General features: G+C 44.9%; 1 protein-coding gene across 2 annotated transcripts in view; it reads left to right on the top strand.

Moving 5' to 3' along the window:
- Positions 1-10,492: 10,492 nt before the first annotated feature.
- Positions 10,493-19,847, top strand: part of CRY2 (cryptochrome circadian regulator 2) — a 35,714-nt gene continuing 26,359 nt past the window's right edge. For both annotated transcript variants that reach the window (XM_066634714.1, XM_066634712.1), the window contains exons 1-2: positions 10,493-10,788; positions 18,895-19,003. In XM_066634714.1, coding sequence (XP_066490811.1) covers positions 10,589-10,788; positions 18,895-19,003 — 309 coding nt within the window. In that variant the 5' untranslated portion in view covers positions 10,493-10,588. The remainder of the gene's footprint in view (positions 10,789-18,894; positions 19,004-19,847) is intronic.

Raw genomic sequence — 19,847 nt, 5'->3', positions numbered from 1 at the left:
AGATATACCCCAATTATTTCTAGCTCTTATTGAACATTGTGTGATGAGCTCACTCTGACCTGGGGTAACTATCAGGCATACTCCAATTGCCCAAAAGAAAACTTGCAGCCCAATCCTATCTAGTGCTGGTGCAATGGGGCCCACGCTATATCCAGTACTGATATAGTATTTGATCCCTTGCCCCATGGTGAGCCCCAGCCTGCCAGAGAAATTGCTGGCACAAGTCTGAGAATCTCTATGTCAGGCTTTCAAGCCTTGGAGGGAGAATATTATTTAGCAGGTGCAGTCACTGCCAATCCTGCCTATAGCGGAAGGTCTGCGTGCAGCCTCTAAGAGTTCCTTGGCTATGTATCCCTCCCTGACTGGGTATTCAAACAGGTATGCAGCTAGGCAGGTTTTGGAGATGTATTCGCTAGAGGAAAAAATAGGTTAACCACTTGGTTAAAGACTTCAACCAAAACAACACACAGCCTCTGGGAAGCCCATGACTAATTCCTCTTGCAGGGACTCTGCTGCCCTGCTTTCATTCAGCGCTCAAGCTAGGCTTCCATTCTTTCTGCAGGACTGGGCCCTGGCTCTTTGCCAATGTCATGTGACTAGTTTCAATAACTATAGAATCAAAAGTAGGCTTGCAAACTTCAGGTAAGCCTTTTAGTTCCAGGTGAGACTGGAGCATGGGGAGACCAACCTATTCTATTCATCCCAACATAGTATCCCATCCAGTGGCTATTGCTGGTGCCTCCCTTACTTTGTGAGTCTCTTTGGGACAGGGAGCTATCTTTTCATTCCATTTACAGTGTAAACTGCTATCATAACTTTGTTGTTGTTGAAAAGCAGCATACGAGAATATTCTAAATAATAATGTCACTGTCTTGGATTTTTCAGAGGCAGTGGAAGCATCCATACTTTAGCTTTGGCAGTGGTCAGTTAGGTGGTTTAAGAGGATGACTGCAGAAAGGGAGCATTTTATTGCCTTTTTATATACTAACTGGTAAACAGACTATACTTTATGTACTAGAAAAAAAAGCATTAAATGAGGAGCAGGTGATCAACGTACTTCTTTAAAGCAGGTGACAAATAAAGCTTGTCCTGCAGATGAAGTCATAAACCTTTTGCAGTCAGGAAGGTGACCAAGCAAGCAAGAAGCCTGGGACAATCAAGCAATAGGAGCAGGGTGGAAATGCAGGCAATTATGTTCAAGATTGGAGTGGTGTATGGCACAACATTGCTTTAAAGCAGGAACAACAGAGTTGCCAATCCTTTGTTTCTGGAAAAGTTCCTGTGCTTTAAGAAGGGTGTGACAAGCAAGAGTCTTCTGAAGTCAGGAGATGAGTTCACTCCACAATAGCCTCTCTGCTTCCCTATGGGAATTTATGAAGTTGGGTTGCAGACCCATCCTGTTCACTGCTTGCAGTTCACCTGCTTGTTGTCAGTTGTGCTCATGAATTGCTCAGTAGCCTGCTGGTGCTGTGTCAAGTACCCCATCCCCTCATCTCCTATCAGAAAACAGCTGTGCCAGATGGCAAGCCACTCCCTGGACTGGAAAAAGAAGAGAGACCAAGAGGAAGAGGAAATATGGAAGAAGAGAGAATGCTGAGCTAGAACATTGAGGAGTGGGAAGAGCAGAGGCACAACCTGGGTAAGGGGGGCAACATTTGTCATGCTGCCTCAGGCATCAGAAGGTCTTGGGCTGGCCCTGGCAACATGGATCCTAGAGGTACACCTGATCACACTATTGCTTTCCCTTCTTAGAGTCCAGAATGAAATGTGCTTCATCTTTAAATAAAACAGATTTCAAACTAGAAATCAGTGGCAGGAGAAGAAAACACCCTAATGAGGAAGTGGCATGGATTTTTGTTGTTTATGTATAAGTGAGGCGTGGAGAGTTGTCATGACATGCTCCTGCCCATTAACATTTACAACTAAGCCACAAATTAAAAGCAAAACTGACACTTTTACATCTTTCCATGCAGAGCCCATTGTGGAGGGGGTAAAGGGGGTAATTTGTGCCTAGACCCAGGGTCAAAAAGGGGGCCCAGAAATTTCCTGGGATTTAGATTTTCCAATCTCGCCTGAACTCACTGCCCACATGGGATGCTGGGGGCAATGCGGTGTGATCCATCAAGGAATGCATACATGACAAAATGACACTCCTTAACACAGTGTCAAATCTGGGAGGAAACTGGCCTGCCACAGTAGCCCTTTGGCTTGTGGATCCACTTAATCATGCGGGAGTGTATAGGAGCTCAGGGACAAAGTTGCGAGGCTACAGCTGCTGCAGAAGGAAGTTTTGGTCCACATAGGACACTTGCCATTGTACAAAGATGCTAATTTTCTGCATTGTTTTTCTATATTTAAAAGATTTTCGAGAGACTTAGGAGTGTGTTTGGTTTTTCATATTACTGTATCTAGCTGTCGATGTCACAAGGGCAGGTAGACCTAGGCTCCAAGCCTGGTAGACCTGGGCTCCAAAGACTATTCTGGCTGTTGCCACCCTCCCCCTGCTTTGTTTTGCCCCTTCACCACCCCTTGCCTTTTCAGAAGGGGCCCCAAATAAATGTACCCCCTGATAAAATTCCTCTCAGAGCTCCTGTTTCCATGGCATGCAGATACCCTGACTGGAAAAGCTGTGTCTGCTGCATTTCTGCCTGCCCTGCATCCGCTGGGCCCTGCCCAAACAGGCATTGGCAACCTTGGGCTGTAGGAAGGGAATCCCTTTTGTTGCAAGGTTTTCTTGACTCCTACACTGAAGGCTGCTACTTTGAATGCAATGCCTTCCTTGTCCTAGCCTGTTGTGTGATGAGTGAGGAAAAGCTGCTGATGCTTCCTATTTTAATATTAGCCTTTATTACCATAGGAACAGATTGGTTACCAAACCTGTAACCAAAGACTTAAGTAACCTGTAATGCTGATAGCAAAACACAAGGCTGGAAGCATCATTACCTGGGTAAGGCCTCCATAGTCTCCCCCCTCCAGGCCATCCACCCAAGGCAGGAGAGGTTGGAACTTCCTGCAGGCCCTCTTTAGCCCCCCACCATCTCCCACCAGGACCAGGAGGTTTCTCTGCAGTGGTCCAAGCAAGACACTAGAACAGTGTTTCTGAAACTGTGGGTCAGGACCCACTAGGGGGGTCGCGAAACAATTTCAGATGGGTCTCCATTCATTTCAGTATTTTATTTTTAATAGACAATGGCACCATAGTATATGATTGCATTTGGGGAAATGTTATGGATCTGTATTTTAACATGCTATTCTGTATATGCTTGCAACATTGATAGTCAATGGGGCTTACTCCTGGGTACGGATGGGTAGGATTGCAGCCTAGGATTGCGAAAAATTTTCCTGCTTGATGATGTCATTTCCGGTTATGACATCACATCCTGTGGGTCCTGACAGATTCTCATTCTAAAAAGTGGGTCCTAGTGCTAAAAGTTTGAGAACACTGCAGTAGAAGCAGCAATGACTACAAGACCCAGAATTCCACGCCACCTGACATGGAAGTTGAGCGGAAGATGAGTGCTTTGGTTCTGTGTCTGGGGGACCAGGCTATTTGCATTGGTAGAGGCAGCCAGCCAATGAATGCACAGGAGAACTGAGGCCCTGCCTCCCCCATGACTTCACCACCTGAAGTCCATTTTTGCCCAGCCCATAGGTGTACACATTTAATTCCTGTTGTGTATATGCAACATTGGGCAGAAATGGCTTAAATTGACATTCCAAAGAGCTGATGCTGGGGGGGGGGGTGGAAGTGGCAGAAAGGGACGGGTGGTTTAGGATCCTAGCAACTATGAGTTCAGTTCTCCACTGAGCTGCTCTGGTGGCACCACTGCCAAGGCACTCCTGGTTCTCAAACCAGGTTAAAGTTCTCAAACTTTTAGCACTGGGACCCATTTTTTAGTATGAGAATCTGTCAGGACCCACAGGAAGTGATGTCATAACCAGAAGTGACTTCATCAAGCAGGAAAATTTTTTCACAATCCTAGGCTGCAACCCTACCCACCTGTACCCAGGAGTAAGTCCCATTGACAATCATTGTTACAAGTATGTACAGAATAGCATGTTAAAAGTACAGATCCATAACATTTTCCCAAATGCAATCACATACCATGGTGGCATCGTCTATGAAAAATAAAATATTGAAATGAATGGGGACCCATCTGAAATTGGTTCGCAACCCACCTAGTGGGTAATCTCTGGGTTTCCCAAGGGCACCCTGGTGTGCACAGCTAAGGCTCTGCTAGGAAACATCATGGCTGGGGGCTTCCCCCATGGTCGCTCTGGTGGGCGATTGGGTGATGTCACCCAGCAGTCGGCTTAGTGCTGTGTGCCTGTCCCAGTGGAAAGCGGACCCCTGCCAAGGTGCTGCTGCCCTTCTTTTCCTCTACTTCAAGCTCTCAGAGACTTCTGTGAAATCTCAGGATCTTAAAGCAGCTGAGTCACCTATCTGCAATAATCTTGTTTGTTCTCAATTCAGTGCTGTTATAAAAGGGCTAGTAGGGCATCTCACACAAGTCATGAAGAATCACTCATAAGCCTCAGAACATCATGTGTTCTCTAGGGACAAAGGATTCTGGCCCACCCTCCTGTGCTGAGGTTAGCATGTGTCCACCAGTTAGGCAGCCAAGTCCATCAGGTTATGCAAAGGAGTGGGCGGGAAAGCCCAGGCCGCCCTAATTTATCCAGTCAGATGACCACATGACATCAGCAAACCTAGGTTCTTTTAAGTCTATGCACAAGGATACTTGGGGTTGTTGCCTCTGATTTGTTGCTGAAGTGCCATCTCCATGCATTTGTGAAAGAGTCAGCTACCCCTTGTGGGGATGCAAGAACTGGACCCCCTTTCCATGCTCTTGGATAGTGCAAATAGCTAAAAATAGAAAAACATCTAGCAACTTGTATTCAGAGATTTTATTTTGGTTTGGTTATCTTTTGATCTGTGTCCCTTTTTTTGGATCAGCAATTCTATTTCCCTGTTTTTCATTTCCTGAGTGTTATCTGAACACTGCCTGGTTGTGTGTTTCCCATTGCTTTATTCCACTTTTTGTTGTCCTTCATTCCTTTTATTGCTCTTTATTGCCTACTTGGCAGGGAAGGTCAAGATTGAGGCAATTGTTGCAGCTCATGTTGAGAGGCAAATTGCAGAGTAGCAAAAAGACTTGGGATGCTTTTCATCCCAAGTCTGCTGCCACCTTCCCAAGTCTGCTGCCACCTTCCTGAAACCCACCAGAGGCAGAGCCACTCCAGTCTGCTCCAGTGAATCAGAAGGCCGTAAACCTGCCTATCACTCCATTGCCTTCCAATTTTTTTTACAGACCTTTTAAACAAAACAGGAAGCATTTTTTTAACATTGTGAGCCCTTTTGGGACAGGGAGCCATTAGTTATTTGATTTTTTTTTCCTGTAAACCGCTTAGGGAACTTTTTGTTGAAAAGCAGTATATAAATACTGTTGTTGTTGTTGTTGTTGTTGTTATTATGTGGTCATGCTTTCCCAGATCACTCAGCCTTTGCTACTATTGGGTTTTACATGGGATCCCCCTCAGATCAGGGCCCCCTTTTGATAGCCAGGAAAGGTTATTCTAAGGCAATGTCTTTCATCTGATTTTTCACTTCAATCTTGGGTGGTGGCAGTGGAAGCTATTGTTTTTACCACTAACCTCCAGTCTCATCAGTAGAAATGGTAAGATAGAGTCAGGGAGACACCGCTAACTATTAGCTTTTGCGCCCACTGGACCTTCCTTGTGTCTTCTTCCACCACAAGTGCACAGAACCAATGAGCTGGGCAGAGACACAGGTGCTGCTGAGATATAGTTGCATATGGCTCCCAAAATGTCCAGGAAATTGGATATTGCTTGGGAAATTATAATGGTGTTAAATTCAATCAAGTGAACAGAATGTGCTTCCCATAAGAACAGCCCCACTGTTAGGCTGATGTTAGATGTTAGGCTGATCAGCCTATAGTTTCCTGGGTCCCCCCTCTTTCCCTTTTTAAAGATTGGTGTGACATTTGCTATCCTCCAATCTTCTGGCACCATGGCCGTTTTGAGGGACAAGTTGCATATTTTAATCAAGAAATCAGCAACTTCATTCTTCAATTCCTTAATAACTCTTGGGTGGATGCCATCAGGGCCTGGTGACTTATTGATCTTTAATTTATCAATGAGGTCTGAAACATCTCTTTTAACCTCTATCTGACTTAATTCCTTGGTCAGGAGGGGCCGTTCAGGCAGCTGTATCTGCCCGAGGTCTTCTGCCCTGAAGACAGATGCAAAGAACTCCTTTAATATCTCTGCCATCTCTAAGTCTCCTTTTATCTCCCCTTTCCCTCCCTCACCATCCAGAAGGCCAACCGCTTCTCTAGCGGGTTTCCTGCTTCTAACACATTTGAAGAAGCTTTTATTATTCCCCTTAATGTTGCTGGCCATGCGTTCCTCATAGTCTCTCTTGGCCTCCCGTATCACCTTCTTACATTTCTTTTGCCATAGTTTATGTTCCTTTTTATTCTCCTCATTAGGGCAAGACTTCCATTTATGGAAGGAAGCTTCCTTGCCCTTTACAGCCTCTCTAACTTGGCTGGTTAGCCATGCAGACACACTCCTGGATTTAGTGGAAGCCTTCTTTCTTTGTGGCATACACTTCTGCTGGACCTCTGTTACTGTTGTTTTAAGCAGCCTCCATGCACTCTGGAGAGATTTGACTCTTTTTACCTTCCTTTTCAACCTCCTTCTAACCAGCCTCCTCATTTGAGGGAAGTCCGCCCGTCGGAAGTAAAGGGTTTTTGTGAGAGATTTGCCTGGTATTCTTCCCCCAACATGCATGTCGAAACGGATCGTAGCACGATCACTGTTCCCCAATGGCTCCGTAACATTGACATCTCTAACCAGGTCCTGAGTACTGCACAATATTAAATCCAGAGTCAGTCACCTGTCCTCTGGTGGGCTCCATGACTAGCTGCTCCAAAGCACAGTCACTTAAGATGTCAAGGAATCCGGTCTCCCCTTTGACCCAGTCAATATGAGGATACTTGAAGTCCCCCATGATTACAACCCTGTCCCCTCCTAGTCACTTCCCTGATCCATTTCCTCATTTCAAGGTCCCCTTCTGATTTCTGGTCTGGAGGACGATAGTACACCCCCAGTATCACATCGCTCCACAGGCCTGGTAATTTAACACACAGAGATTCTACGGTGGAGTCGGACCCACCTTCAATCTCAACTTTGCTGGATTCTATCCCTTCCTTGACATAAACGGCCACCCCACCTCCAACTTCCCACATGGAAAAAGCTGACAATTGACCAGGATGTTTTTTGTAAAGAGCCTACAGGAGTACACCTGCTCTACCTGCAGACTTGTAACAATCTAAGCACAATAAAATACCTCCCTTGATGTGTCATACTGGAAGTGGGTTTCTTTTATACTTCCTCTATCCCTTCAGCCTGAACATTCATTCTTCAAGTTGAAGAACAGTGTAATAATACTATCAAAGTACTGAAGTTGTCATACAGTGACATCACAATATGGGTACGGCCGGTACAGGGCACACCAGGTGACACCCTCAGAAGGGGTTGACACCATACTGTCCAAGCCGCCATTTGGCAATCTTCAGCCCACTCTGGGCCTAACTGCCTCAGTCCCAGACGATCAGATTTACATTGCTTACCTGCGAGACACACAGCAAAAAAAATGATGATCTTAAAAGATTATGGAAGCAGAACAATGGTTCTCAGAACAATAATATAATATACATTGGATTACACAGTTCTCAGGACACTGAAGTGATTAATTAGGTATGATACACACATACTAATTCTAAGAAGTCCCACGGATTTCAATGGAAAATATTGCATAACATTGTGAGTTAGTTCCAAATACAGTATACAGTACTTCAGCTTGCAGCATAGATATTTGTGCGCTTTGTGTGTGTCCATTTGCACATGCACATATTTGAATTTGCAAGTTTTACAAGGACATTGCCTGTACCTGCTATGTGTTGACTATACTCTCCTCTGCCTACATAAGTACAGTATTGATCACAGGAATGCTACCGGCTGTTTTAATGCTCATACATAATTTTTAAAAAGGATTACATAAATGCATGATGGATGGCTCTGCTGTTGGCTACCTCCCAGCACAGTAGCAGGAAGGACAACCTCAGAGTTCATAAATACTACATGTCTAATGAACAGCTGCTGCCTGGAAACAAACAAGATCACTATCTCTCCACTCATCTTGCTTGTGTGTCTCCCAGTGTCATATGCTGCCTGATACTATGCATGCCTATGCTCACTGAAATCAGTCAATTGAAATTAACTGAAATCAATGTACAGGATAGACACCACAATTCTAAACCCCTCCCCCCAAGCCAACACAAGTCCCTTGTGCCAGCTCCCGAGTGTCAGCACGTTTGCAGCTTTGCAGCATGTTTGTGGCTATTCGAGAGCAGGCTAGGCTAGCAAACAGATGTACACTGGCCTATCAGTGTTGGACCTGTGCCAGGAGAAGGTAAGTTTGTGCTGGCCTGGGCAGGCTAGCACAGGGCTAGAGAGGGCATGTTGGAGGCAGGGAGGGGGCATTTTTGGGTGGGTGGAAGAAGAAAGCAGATCAGTGCGGCTCACATCCGCAACAGGCTGGAGGGAGCTGGTGTCAGATTTGATGTGAAAGTCACCCTGAATCTGCTGCCCTTCCCCCCCCCATAGTCCAAATCTGATGCAAACAGCATTACCTAGCTTCATGGATGGGCCACCCACTCACACCACTGTTGCTGCAGCCTCCTCCATTGTCCAGCCTTTTATTCAAAACAGGACTTCTAGCATTCTTCTGGTCAGTTGTTTTGAAGAAGCAAAGAACACTGAAACTTGCAATTTAAAATAAAGGTTGCAGGGAGGAAAATGTGGGCACCACTTCAAACGCAGAGAGCATTTGGGCCAGAATGGCACACCTTAAGGACAGCCCTACTTTTATGTAACAAATGTATGCACTTGGAAAAGATGTCTGAAATCTTTTCAGATTGCCTGTGTACCAAGTTACCCTGCAACACTGCCCTGGTTTCAGCAATTAAGCTGAAGGTATTGGATGGGAGGGGGGGGCACAAAATGCATCTGATTGAGGCAAAATACATCTGATCAGGTACAATCTACTCATATTAAAACCATGACAGTTCTTATATTTTAGGTGTTAAAAAGCATTATCTCACGAAATGTATCATATGAAGCGAGCAAGTAATCTTTTATGATATGCCTTGTTGGGTACTGGGTTAGACTTTATGCTACATGTTAGGACTCACAGCCCAATCCTATCCACACTTTCCTGGGAGTAAGCCCCGTTGACTTTAATGGGACTTACTTCTGAGTAGACCTGCATAGGATTGTGCTCTCAGTTTTCCACAAAATAGAAAAAGGTTTTTCAGTCATAAGAACATAAGAAAAGCCCTGCTAGATCAGGCCAAAGGCCCATCTAGTCCAGCTTCCTGAATCTCACAGCAGCCCACCAGATGCCTCAGGGAGTACACAAGATAAAAAGAGACCTGCAGCCTGGTGTCCTCCCTGCATCTGGCATTCTGAGGTAGCCTATTTCTAAAACCTGTGCAGTAATGTCATGTAACCTGTGATGAACGTTTCTTCTAGAAATCTGCCAATCCCCTTTTAAAGGCACCACTTCCTGTAGCAGGGAATTCCAGACTAACTACACGCTGGGTAAAGAAATATTTTCTTTTATCTGTCTTAACTCTTCCAACACTCAATTTGAGTGGAAAGTGTGGATAGGATTGCAGCTGTGGAGCCCAATCCTATGCATGTCTGCTCAGAAGTCCCATTATAGTCAATGGAACCTACTCCCAGGTAAGTGTGGATAGGATTGCAGCCTTGGAGCCCAATCCTATGCATGCCTACTCAGAAGTAAGTCCCATTATAGTCAATGGGAATTACTCCCCAGTAAGTGTGCAGAGTTTTGTTTTGAAGTGGTTGTGGTGACCTCTGGCTCGCCTAAACACCCCACAAATTTCTAAACACGACCCATCACTTTGGGAACAAGGCACAAAACCCCACCTGCTCTGACTGGAAAAGGCGGGAAAGGAATGAGCCACGGCAAACAACCACAGCAACAGGCCCACCCACCTCTTAGCCCCGCCCACGTCCTTTACTCTCCTAGATACACGCCACTGGAACGTGAACTAACACCCCCGCCCCTCGGAGCCTGCTGAGACACGTGCTGCTTCGACCAATGGGAGCTGAGGGGGCGGAGCCCGTCTCGCACTGAGGAGAGCCGGGGAAGGGCTCGCGTTGAACCAGTTGGCGAAGGGGGCGGGAGCCTGCTGAGTGATGTGAAGCTTCGACCAATGCACTTCGGGGACGGAGCCGCGCTCGCGCTGAGGGGAGCGGGAAGGAAGAGCCTGCGTTGAGCTTGCAGTTCTCTCTCTGGGGAGACTGGAGAAGGGCGGGAGCCTGCTGAGTGACGTGGTGCAACGACCACTGGGCTTCGGGGGCGGAGCCGCGATCGCGCTGAGGAGACGGGCGGGCCGCTGTGGAGCTCGGCGGCTGTCTGCGGGCAGAGCGGAGACGGGCGGCTGTGGGGCTCGCTGCGCCGGGACGTGTAATGGCCGTTTCTCCCAGCTGGACGCCTCCGCCCGGGCCTGGCGGCAGCGGCTGCTCCGTGCACTGGTTCCGGCGGGGCCTGCGGCTCCACGACAACCCGGCTCTGCAGGCGGCCCTCCGGAATGGCGGCTCCGTGCGCTGCATCTACGTCCTGGACCCCTGGTTCGCCGCCTCCTCCTCCGTGGGCATCAACCGTTGGCGGTGAGTGGGGGAGGGTCGGCCAAGTAGGGTGGCTGGGAGAGCAGCCTGAGCCTACGCTGTCTACTCGGAAGTAGGTCCCATTGTAGTCAGTGGGGCTTACTTCCAGGTAAGGGTGGCCAGGATTGCAACCTCACAGGCCCAGTTTACTCAGAAGTAAGTCCCATTACAGTCAATGGGGCTTACTCCCAGGTAAGAGCGGCTGGGATTGTGGCCTTTCAGCGCCATCCCATGCCTGTCTACTCAGAAGTAAATCCCCTTGTAGTCAATGGGGTTTACTCCCGGGTAAGGGCAGCTAGCATTGCAGCCCTACAGCCCCATCCCATGCCTCTCTATTCAGAAGTCTCATGAGGATTGCAGCCTCTGAGCCCAATCCTATGCATGTCTACTCTGAAGTAGGTCCCATTATAGTCAGTGGGGCTTACTCCCAGGTAAGGGTAGATCGGATTGCAGCCTTAGCAGACTGTGAGGGTCTAAAAGGGGCAGCCTCAAGGCATTCAGTTTCTGCTAGTATGCAGATGGGGGTCCTCAGTGCCGTAACCCTAAAGAATAAATAAATAGTTGAAGTCGACTCCCCCTCCTGGGACCTGATCTGCCCCATTGCTGCCTGCTCCCACCATGATGCTCCCGCCATCACGACCTGAACTTCTTGCTCTCTCTTCAGGATACAGGTTGCTCAGAGCAGCAGCAACAGCACAGGGATCATTAACTTTGGTGTGCCTGTGGTTGAATAACAAGTACCTGGAGTGTGTCACTGCTCAGGTACGCGGACATGTGCAGAGAGGTCAGATACACACACACAAAGCAGAGGAAAGGCTGGCAAGTTAAGAGAAGAGCCTTCAGTCTGCCTGCCTCTGTGTTGCAGGTGGTAGTATTTGCTGGGCTTTGGTGATGTCGCCTGCGTTAGAACTTGTCTAGAAAATGTGGATCTTACAAATTAAATTACACAGGGTGCATATTTCTGTGCTTTTGCCACCTGGTGTCCTGTCCTCCTGGCATCCGTCCTCTGTCACTCTTGCTATTTCTTGAATCAGCCTCTTCTAGTTTACCTCTGTGCCTTGGTGACCTGTGACAGACCTTTGGGGGCTGTGGTGTAGTGAAGTTAAATAAAGGGGGGGGGGAGAGAAACTAGCTTTATCATTTCAAATGCTGCCCTTGTACAAGTTTCATTGTTCCTAGGGGACAATGTACTAAAAACAATTACAGTGTTTTGGGTAGTTTTCTCTTGATCTTTCAAATGGGATACCATGTATTCTAGAATAGCCGTTGCATGCTGTGTGATATTATACACGTTCACTCAGAAGCAAGTTGGGTTCAATGGACTGTTTGTGTTCCATTGGGTCCAGAAGTAAGTTGGGTTCAGTGGAGCCTAGGATTGCATCCTAAATATGCCTTAGGATATTTTTTTTTCATGCACCATTTGATGATCATCCCTTGGATCAGAAATCTTGTGTCTCCTAGAAAAAATGCAACATGCTAGAACAGCTGTAGAAGGGAGACCTTGTTGACAGCAATTGGTAGAGCTGTTAGGACAGGGGTGCTCAATAAGTCGATCACCAGGCAAAATGAGTTGATGGCAGGCTTCTCTCCTGTCCACGCATTCCTGGGAGTGAGCCCCGCCCTGGGAGTGAGCCCCTGTCCACGCATCCTTGGGAGTGAGCCCCGTTGACTCTTCTGGGGTGACTTGTGAGTAGATCTGGAGAGGAGCCGCTGGCAGGCTTCTCTCCTGTCCACGCGTCCCTGGGAGTGAGCCCCGTTGACTCTCCTGGGGATGACTTACCTTTCCCCTGTTTTTGCACTGGTATGTATGGAGATCTGCCCGCCCCCCAACTTCCATCTGTTGGTTCTGTGTGCAAGGGGTTTTGCACTGGTCTTGCTGTGATGTCTGTATAGAGATATTCCCTCCCCCACACCTTTCCCTTGTTTTTGCACTGGTCTGTATAGAGATCTACTCCCCCTCCCCACTTGTATTGGAATCAAGGAAGATCTGGTGAGGAGGTAGGCTGTGGTGTCTGCAGTGGCCCCTTTAAAGGTAAGGCCTTGGCATCCAGCAGAGTGTGCTGCACAGCTGCAGCCACTTGAAGGCAATAGGGCCCTCAGGGATATAAGAGCACCTGAGGCAGGAAGGGCTCCACTTATTTTTGTGAGTCAGCCTTTTTCTACATGAAGATCTTTAAGTCCAAGTACCATTCCACCATGACTGATGAACATTTGGAAGTGTGCTTGAAGCTGGCTGTCAGCAGCTACTGTCCGAACTATGCATCCTTGGCTGATTCACTTCAGTGCAAGTCATCAAAGTAAACTCAAGTAATTACAAAAAATGTTTATAGTTAATTATGTTGTGTTGTGCAATATTGGCTCATGCGGTTATGCAAGGTACACCAACATACATTGTACACATAAATGTTATATGTTATGATGGCGCGAACATTGTAAAAAAAACTCTGGTAGATCTCCGGGCCTTGCTGGGTTTCAACGTAGCTCTCGAGCCAAAAAAGTGTGAGCACCCCTGTGTTAGGATAATACTGTCTGTGATGTAGAGGTTGCTCCGTCTCTCATTTTGAGATTCTTGTTCTGCTGGTTTGAAAATACCTTCAGTGTATACTTAGCTTGGTATAAGATCATAGGTATAGAACAGGGGTGCCCAAACCCGGGCCCTGGGGCCACTTGTGGCCCTCGGGGACTCCTAATCCAACCCTCAGGGAGCCCCCAGTCTCCAATGAGCCTCTGACCCTCCAGAGACTTGCTGGAGCCTGTGCTGGCCTGATGCAACTGCTCTCAGTGTGACAGCCAACTGTTCAACCTCTTTCGTGAGCTGTGGGACAAGGGCTCCCTCATTCATATAAGTTCCATCTCTAATATATTCATTTATGTAAATTTATTCAAATTTGAAATGTAAATTAATCCCCCCCCCCCCGGCACAGTGTCAGAGAGATGATGTGGATCTCCTGCCAAAAAGTTTGGACATGGTATAGAACAGGGGTCTGCAAACGTTTTGGCCAGAGGTTTGCATCAAATATCTGGCGTGGTGTAGAGGGCCAGAAAAAAAATTTAATTATAAAATTTAAATAAATAAATTAGAGATGGAACTTAGATGAGTGAACAAATGAATAAATGGACTCATTCATTCAACCTCTCTGGCCCTCAGAACACCCTGCAGACACAATCAGAGCACAGTTCTGGTCATGTTCAGTTGAGTGGGCCAGGGGCTTTCAGGGGACCGGGCCGGGGTTTGGAGATCCCTGGTATAGAAGATGGGAAAGTTGTAGAAGGTCCAGGGCTAACATCTTGTGTATAATTTTCTATATATGCTGTTAATATAGAAGGCAGTTCAGATATCATTGATTGCTGCTTGAAGCTTTAGTTTGTGTGCAACTGTTTGAACTTGCTTATGAAAGTCTGTAGAACATAAAATCAAGTTTGCATAATATCAGTTCTGTTTCTTTGGTCCTAATACCTTATTAGCAAAATCTTGTTCTGTGTGATGCTATGTATTATAACACTTACCTGACTCTAGTTACTATGTGGGCAGCTGCCTTCTGCTTTATGTAATGTTTTAAGACTTCACTAAGCTGCAAAAAGATAATATTGGTTGTACAGTATTGTGTATCTTGAGGAGAAATGTACTTCTCTTGCTCCTTCAAATGCATGAGTCCAAGCAGGATACAATTCTGCTGAATTTTCTGTGTATTACAACCCTCTGTGCATGTGCACAATCCCCTGTTCTCATCTCTAGTCCCAAGGGGAGTATTCTGACTTCTTCTTCTTTTTGTAAAAAGACTGAATAATCTGTCTAATGCAGCAGTGAAGGAATGTGCTGCAGAGAATGGTATGTTTCTGCATAGAGAGTTGGAATGTGCATTCGAGTGAGCAGCTCTGCTTATGGTGTGTTAACATTACATAATGATGGCACTATGTCACACAGTTGCCTCACTATATTGTTTGATAATGTCTATAAGTGAATTCTTACCTTCACAGTGTTGATATATACAAATAAAACTTCAACTTAAAGCCAGAATTGATCATTGTATTATGTTGGCCTTTGCAGGAGATGTACAAGACAGGTGCCAGTCTGGCTTCAAGTTTCCTTGCTGGACCCACAGCCTTCTACCTTGAACCACTGATTTGTACTTCAGTCCTGTGTCTCTAAAAAACCTTTTTTCTCTCAGCTCATTATGGGATGCCTGGGATGAAAGATTCTAGCTCAGGCTGTGGAGTAGCGAGAAGTGGAGCAGATTCATGTACCCTGTCTCTGAATGCTAAGTGCAAGAGAGTGACAACAGGTATAGGTACCTTGTTGTCTGTGTGCTTCTAGAAGCATCTGGTGGACCACTGTGAGATACAGGAAGTTGGACTGGATGAGCTCTTGGCAAACATGTTCTTATGTTGAGCACTTTGTGTGAGGGCGATAGCGACTAAGTAGGCTGGAAGTGTTTGCTAGGTCGGCTAGATGTGGGAGGAAGCAAATAATAGAGATCAGAGTAACTGAATGAAGGAATTGAGTTCCATCATTTGAAACTTCAGTAGTTGTTGGGCAACTCAGTCCTTTGGTTCCCAGCACTGCAGGCTACAGCAGCACTGAAATGGCCACCACTGTATCTGGCAGGGCCAAAGAAGCCACCAGAGGTCTCCTCAAGGGAAGGGGACATTTGGACAGCTAAATCGTTGACGCAGATTTGAAAAGCCCTGTGTTGGGCTTCCAAGCCCTACACAGGCATAGGATCCTATTTCCCTCCTGAGCTGTTCTCGCAGGTTCTGCTGTCCATTCAGCCAGGTATGCCTCCCCCTGCGCTACCCAGCACTTACTGGGCTGGTGGTGGCCAGGCCTTGCTCTGCAGCACTGATGGGGTGGCACAGGCCTTCCTGCCTGTGCAGCTTTCTCAAAGGGTGCCGCACACAAGTTTTACAGCTCGTTTGCGACACGTAGTGCCAGCAGTACAAGCATACTACTGGCAGAGGCCCATAGGATTGGTCCCTTAGTGTTAGTTCTCCAAGGATGTAGAAGATATAGATGATCTAGTAAATCTAGGGTGGCTTTTGTAATTTCTACAATTGGAAATATTTTTACAGAAAATATGAAAATTTTACAGATATATGAAAATATCAACTGAGTTCAGATATAATTAAGAATCTGAACCATAGTTTGAGCTTCTAGCTGTACAACAGATGAACTATGGTTTATTGCTGCTTATCTTCTTTTTGCTTCCCTATTGTTTAGAACTCAGCTTTGTAACTTCACTTCTATTATTGTGTTGCAGCCTTTTAAAGTACAGCAATAGTTTTATTAGCCCTGATTTCTAGGAGACATTTGAATGTTACCTGCCATCAAAGCTCACAGTGCTTGGAAAGCTATTAAATTTGTGAAAAGGCTAGGCTAAAACTCTTTGTCCTGACCTGCCAGTTTTCCTCATGCAATCCATCTCTGCAAAGTGATACACACCCAGATCTGAGCATCATGTTATTTTTCTGCATGCTTAAGTTGTTGACAACTTTTGCGGGAGAAGAAGAGTTAAAAGTTAGGTGGAGGAAAAATACAGGTGCTAGGCAAACATTCTTAGACGAGACTTCTAGGTTTATAAGGCAATTGTAGTTTCAGCAGGGATTTCATATTAGCAACACAGAATTAATTTAGACCATGAGTTTTATTGATATGCTGTTGAGACATGTTTGCACTGTGCCCTTGAGAGTGACTCCATATCCATTCTGTAGTTAACTCTAAGCATTGCATCAAAACTGGCCTTTCAGGATTGTGTTTAAATTATCCCAATACAAAATACAGTTTAAAACTGACAAACTGAGTTTTATCACATTTTGGCCTTCCGTTTTGAAATTGTACTGTATTTCTAATTGGTAGTTGATCACATCTATAAGAAACTTCAGTCTTAGTGATTTTCAATCTTTTTCACTTCATGGCACACTGGCAAGGCACTAGAATGGTCAAGGCACACCATCAGTTTTTTGACAATTGGCAATAGTTTTGCAGCAATACGTCTTATTTATTTTGGATTAAAATACTGTGCAAATTAGTAAACCTCAGTTTGGACCTGTGAACTGTTGCTGTTCTGTAACTTCAAACAGAAAAATAGCTTCTCCATTAAGTAATGCCTATTTAAACAGGCAAAGGAGACTTTCCATTCCAGTATGTGCTAAACTGACTGCAAATCTATGCATACTTATTTGGGAGTAAGCCTATTGGACTCTGTTGATTCTTTTCTGAGTAACCATGTGCAGGAAGGCACAGAACCTCTGTCTTCCAGATAATTTCTTGGTCCTGGTTAAAAGACCTGTTGACCCAATTCATAGGCATTAAATTGTTCAAGATAATTTGTATCCCATTTTTCCAATTGCATGAAAGCTCAGTGACTCACAGTCAAGTTAGTTAAGGTTGAAAACAAGCACATAAAAATGTGCAACAAAATAAAAATTTGAGCAGCAATAATACCAGTATATTACACTTCATTTTAAAGTATTTGCATTCTGCCTCTTTCCCAAAGGAGCTGCATTGACTAAGCGCAATGGCTAATAGCACAATTTTAAAAATTTCACAACAAAAATAAATTAAAATTAGCATAGTGTAGCAATATCAGGAAGCCTTGATAAAACAAATGGGTCTTTAATGACTTCCTAAAGGAGAAAAGAGAAGGAAGATGCTACCACCTAGAAGGGCCTCTCTAGAACAGGGGTCTCCAAACTTTTTGGCCTGAGGGCCACATCAAATATCTAGCATGGTGTGGAGGGCCGGAAAAAACATTTAAATATAAAACTTAAGTAAATAAATTAGAGATGGAACTTAGATGAGTGAATAAATGAATGAATGGGCTAATTCATTCAACCTCTCTGGCCCTCAGAACACCCTCCAGACACAATCAGAGCACAGTACTGGTCATGATCAGCTGAGTCGGCCAGAGGCTTTCAGGGGGCAAGAGGTTGGCCACGGGCCGGAAAGAGGCTTGCTGCGGGCCGCATTTGGCTCCTGGGCCAGGGTTTGGAGACCCCTGCTCTAGAAGACTTCAGGGCATGGGTGTAACTAAGGTGCACACACAAATTGCTGTTGTTCTCTTTAAAGTGCACTCTGTGAGGGGCATTGCCACTCTTGTTTGATTGCGTGAACATTTTAAAAGGAAAACTAATTTGTATATTGCATAGTCTTCATATCGGATAGGGTACATATTTTTTGGTTATCAGTAACTGAATACAAAACAAAAAATTAGACTTTGAAGATTACAGAGTTAATGCTGGCCTGATTTCATTGACATATCATAAAACATTTGAGTCTAATTTTTAACGTTAAAAATTAAACACGTTCAGAAGTTGAATATACAGTCTTATGTGTTGGCATTTCTGTGAGTTTTTTGTTTGGTTTGCACAAGTCTAAAGGTTTTTTCTGTATCTGTTGGTTTGTTCAACTATTATGTGAACGCGTAGTGAAGATTGAACTACAGAGATCCACTGCAGTCTTGTATGTGTTGATATGGTAAAATACGAGTTCGTAAAAACAGAACTGGGGACTAACTGTCTTGTCTGTGGTGCTGATTGCCCATGGAAACTTCTTGGTCAGCCTGTAGCAGGAGTAGTGATCCACAAAAACCAATCAGATCCATTAACAGCACTATAAAACATGGCACAGTGCTGAGGTGGCTGCTCATCTTAATTCCATCCCTAGTATCCTAACCAGAAGATGGCAAGTGTCCCATAAAAAGAATGGAGGAGTTAAAATGCCTGGATCAGTGCATAAGCATCCACTCTTGAAATGTGTAAGGTTGATGTTTATGCCAGTCATTCTTTCCTGTAAACCTAGTGCACGTAGAAAATGCTGATGTAACATTCTTTTATATAAAGTTTTAAATATATAATTTAAAAATATAGTACTTTGTTTTTGTGTATAATATACAAAATTAACTTCTCTTGATATTCCATACTTACCAATTAATGGTTGTTATTCCAGAAGGTATTTGATGCATATTGCTTTTTTCTCCAACTCTCCTGTACCTTGTGAGGTATGCAAAAGGGGGGGGGAGCAGACATTGGCAAAGGCCTGCCTTAGATCAAGAAATGAACTGGCTGCTTTTGAGTGTGGTGAGTCTTACTGTGTCCGTTTTTTTTTAATAGGTTTTTGCTACAGTCTCTTGAAGATTTGGACAACAGTTTAAGAAAAGTAAATTCCCGCTTGTTTGTAGTACGAGGCCAGCCCACTGATGTGTTTCCAAGACTCTTTAAAGTAAGATTACAGCTGTGTATAAAAAGCTTTCTTGGAGAGAAGTAGATCTTGCAAATGAAAATTTCATGCTTCAACCAACTACTGCTGATTTTAACATTGATAGGTTGTTTTTTTCTGGTCTCAAATACGTATGTAGTAAATAAATTTGCTAAGAAAACCTTACAGATACTAGCTTATTCTACTATTCACCATGCATCCATTAGGGACACTTTTGAGGGTGTCACTGATTGGGAATCCCAAAAGTGCTAGTGAACAGGTGCGCCTTCAGGATGCATGATACCATTGGTCTGGCAAGAACTCATTGTTTTGACCTACATACGTTTTCAGCTTGCATACAGTCCCCTGGAACCTAACCTGAATGTATTTGGGGAACTTAGTGCAGTAATATTTCAAAGAATTGAAATGCTGGAACTTATTAGACCAGGTATCTCTGAAAGTAATGAGAATTGATGCAATTGCTATGCTTGCTACTGGTCCTGTTCTGCCATTGGTCCTTTCACCACTCACTGTCTGCTGTAGTAAGCAGTGCTATGGTTTTGCTTGAAACAGTGGATGGGGACAGATGGAGAGGAAAGATGTAGGGTCTTTGACAGTTCCTTGAAATTATTGCTAAACTGCTTCAAAAACACAATTATTTTAGTCTGATTGCAACTATTTAATAGTTTATGGATGATTTAACCCTTAACTCATGAGAGCTTGTTTAGGGAGAGAAGTAAATTTTTTAAAGAGTTTGTGTGTTTTCAGTGTTGGTAAAGTACATGTATAAGAAAACCAATTGCCATTTTCTGTCTCTTGTCATGCTGGGGCTTCAGTGCAGTATAACTTTCTGTTCTTTAGGGCAACT

Source organism: Tiliqua scincoides, chromosome 1 (genome assembly GCF_035046505.1).
Source record: "Tiliqua scincoides isolate rTilSci1 chromosome 1, rTilSci1.hap2, whole genome shotgun sequence".
Lineage (NCBI taxonomy): Eukaryota > Metazoa > Chordata > Lepidosauria > Squamata > Scincidae > Tiliqua > Tiliqua scincoides.
Note: the sequence above shows the minus strand (reverse complement) of the source record. Positions and strands in the feature narration are given on the sequence as shown.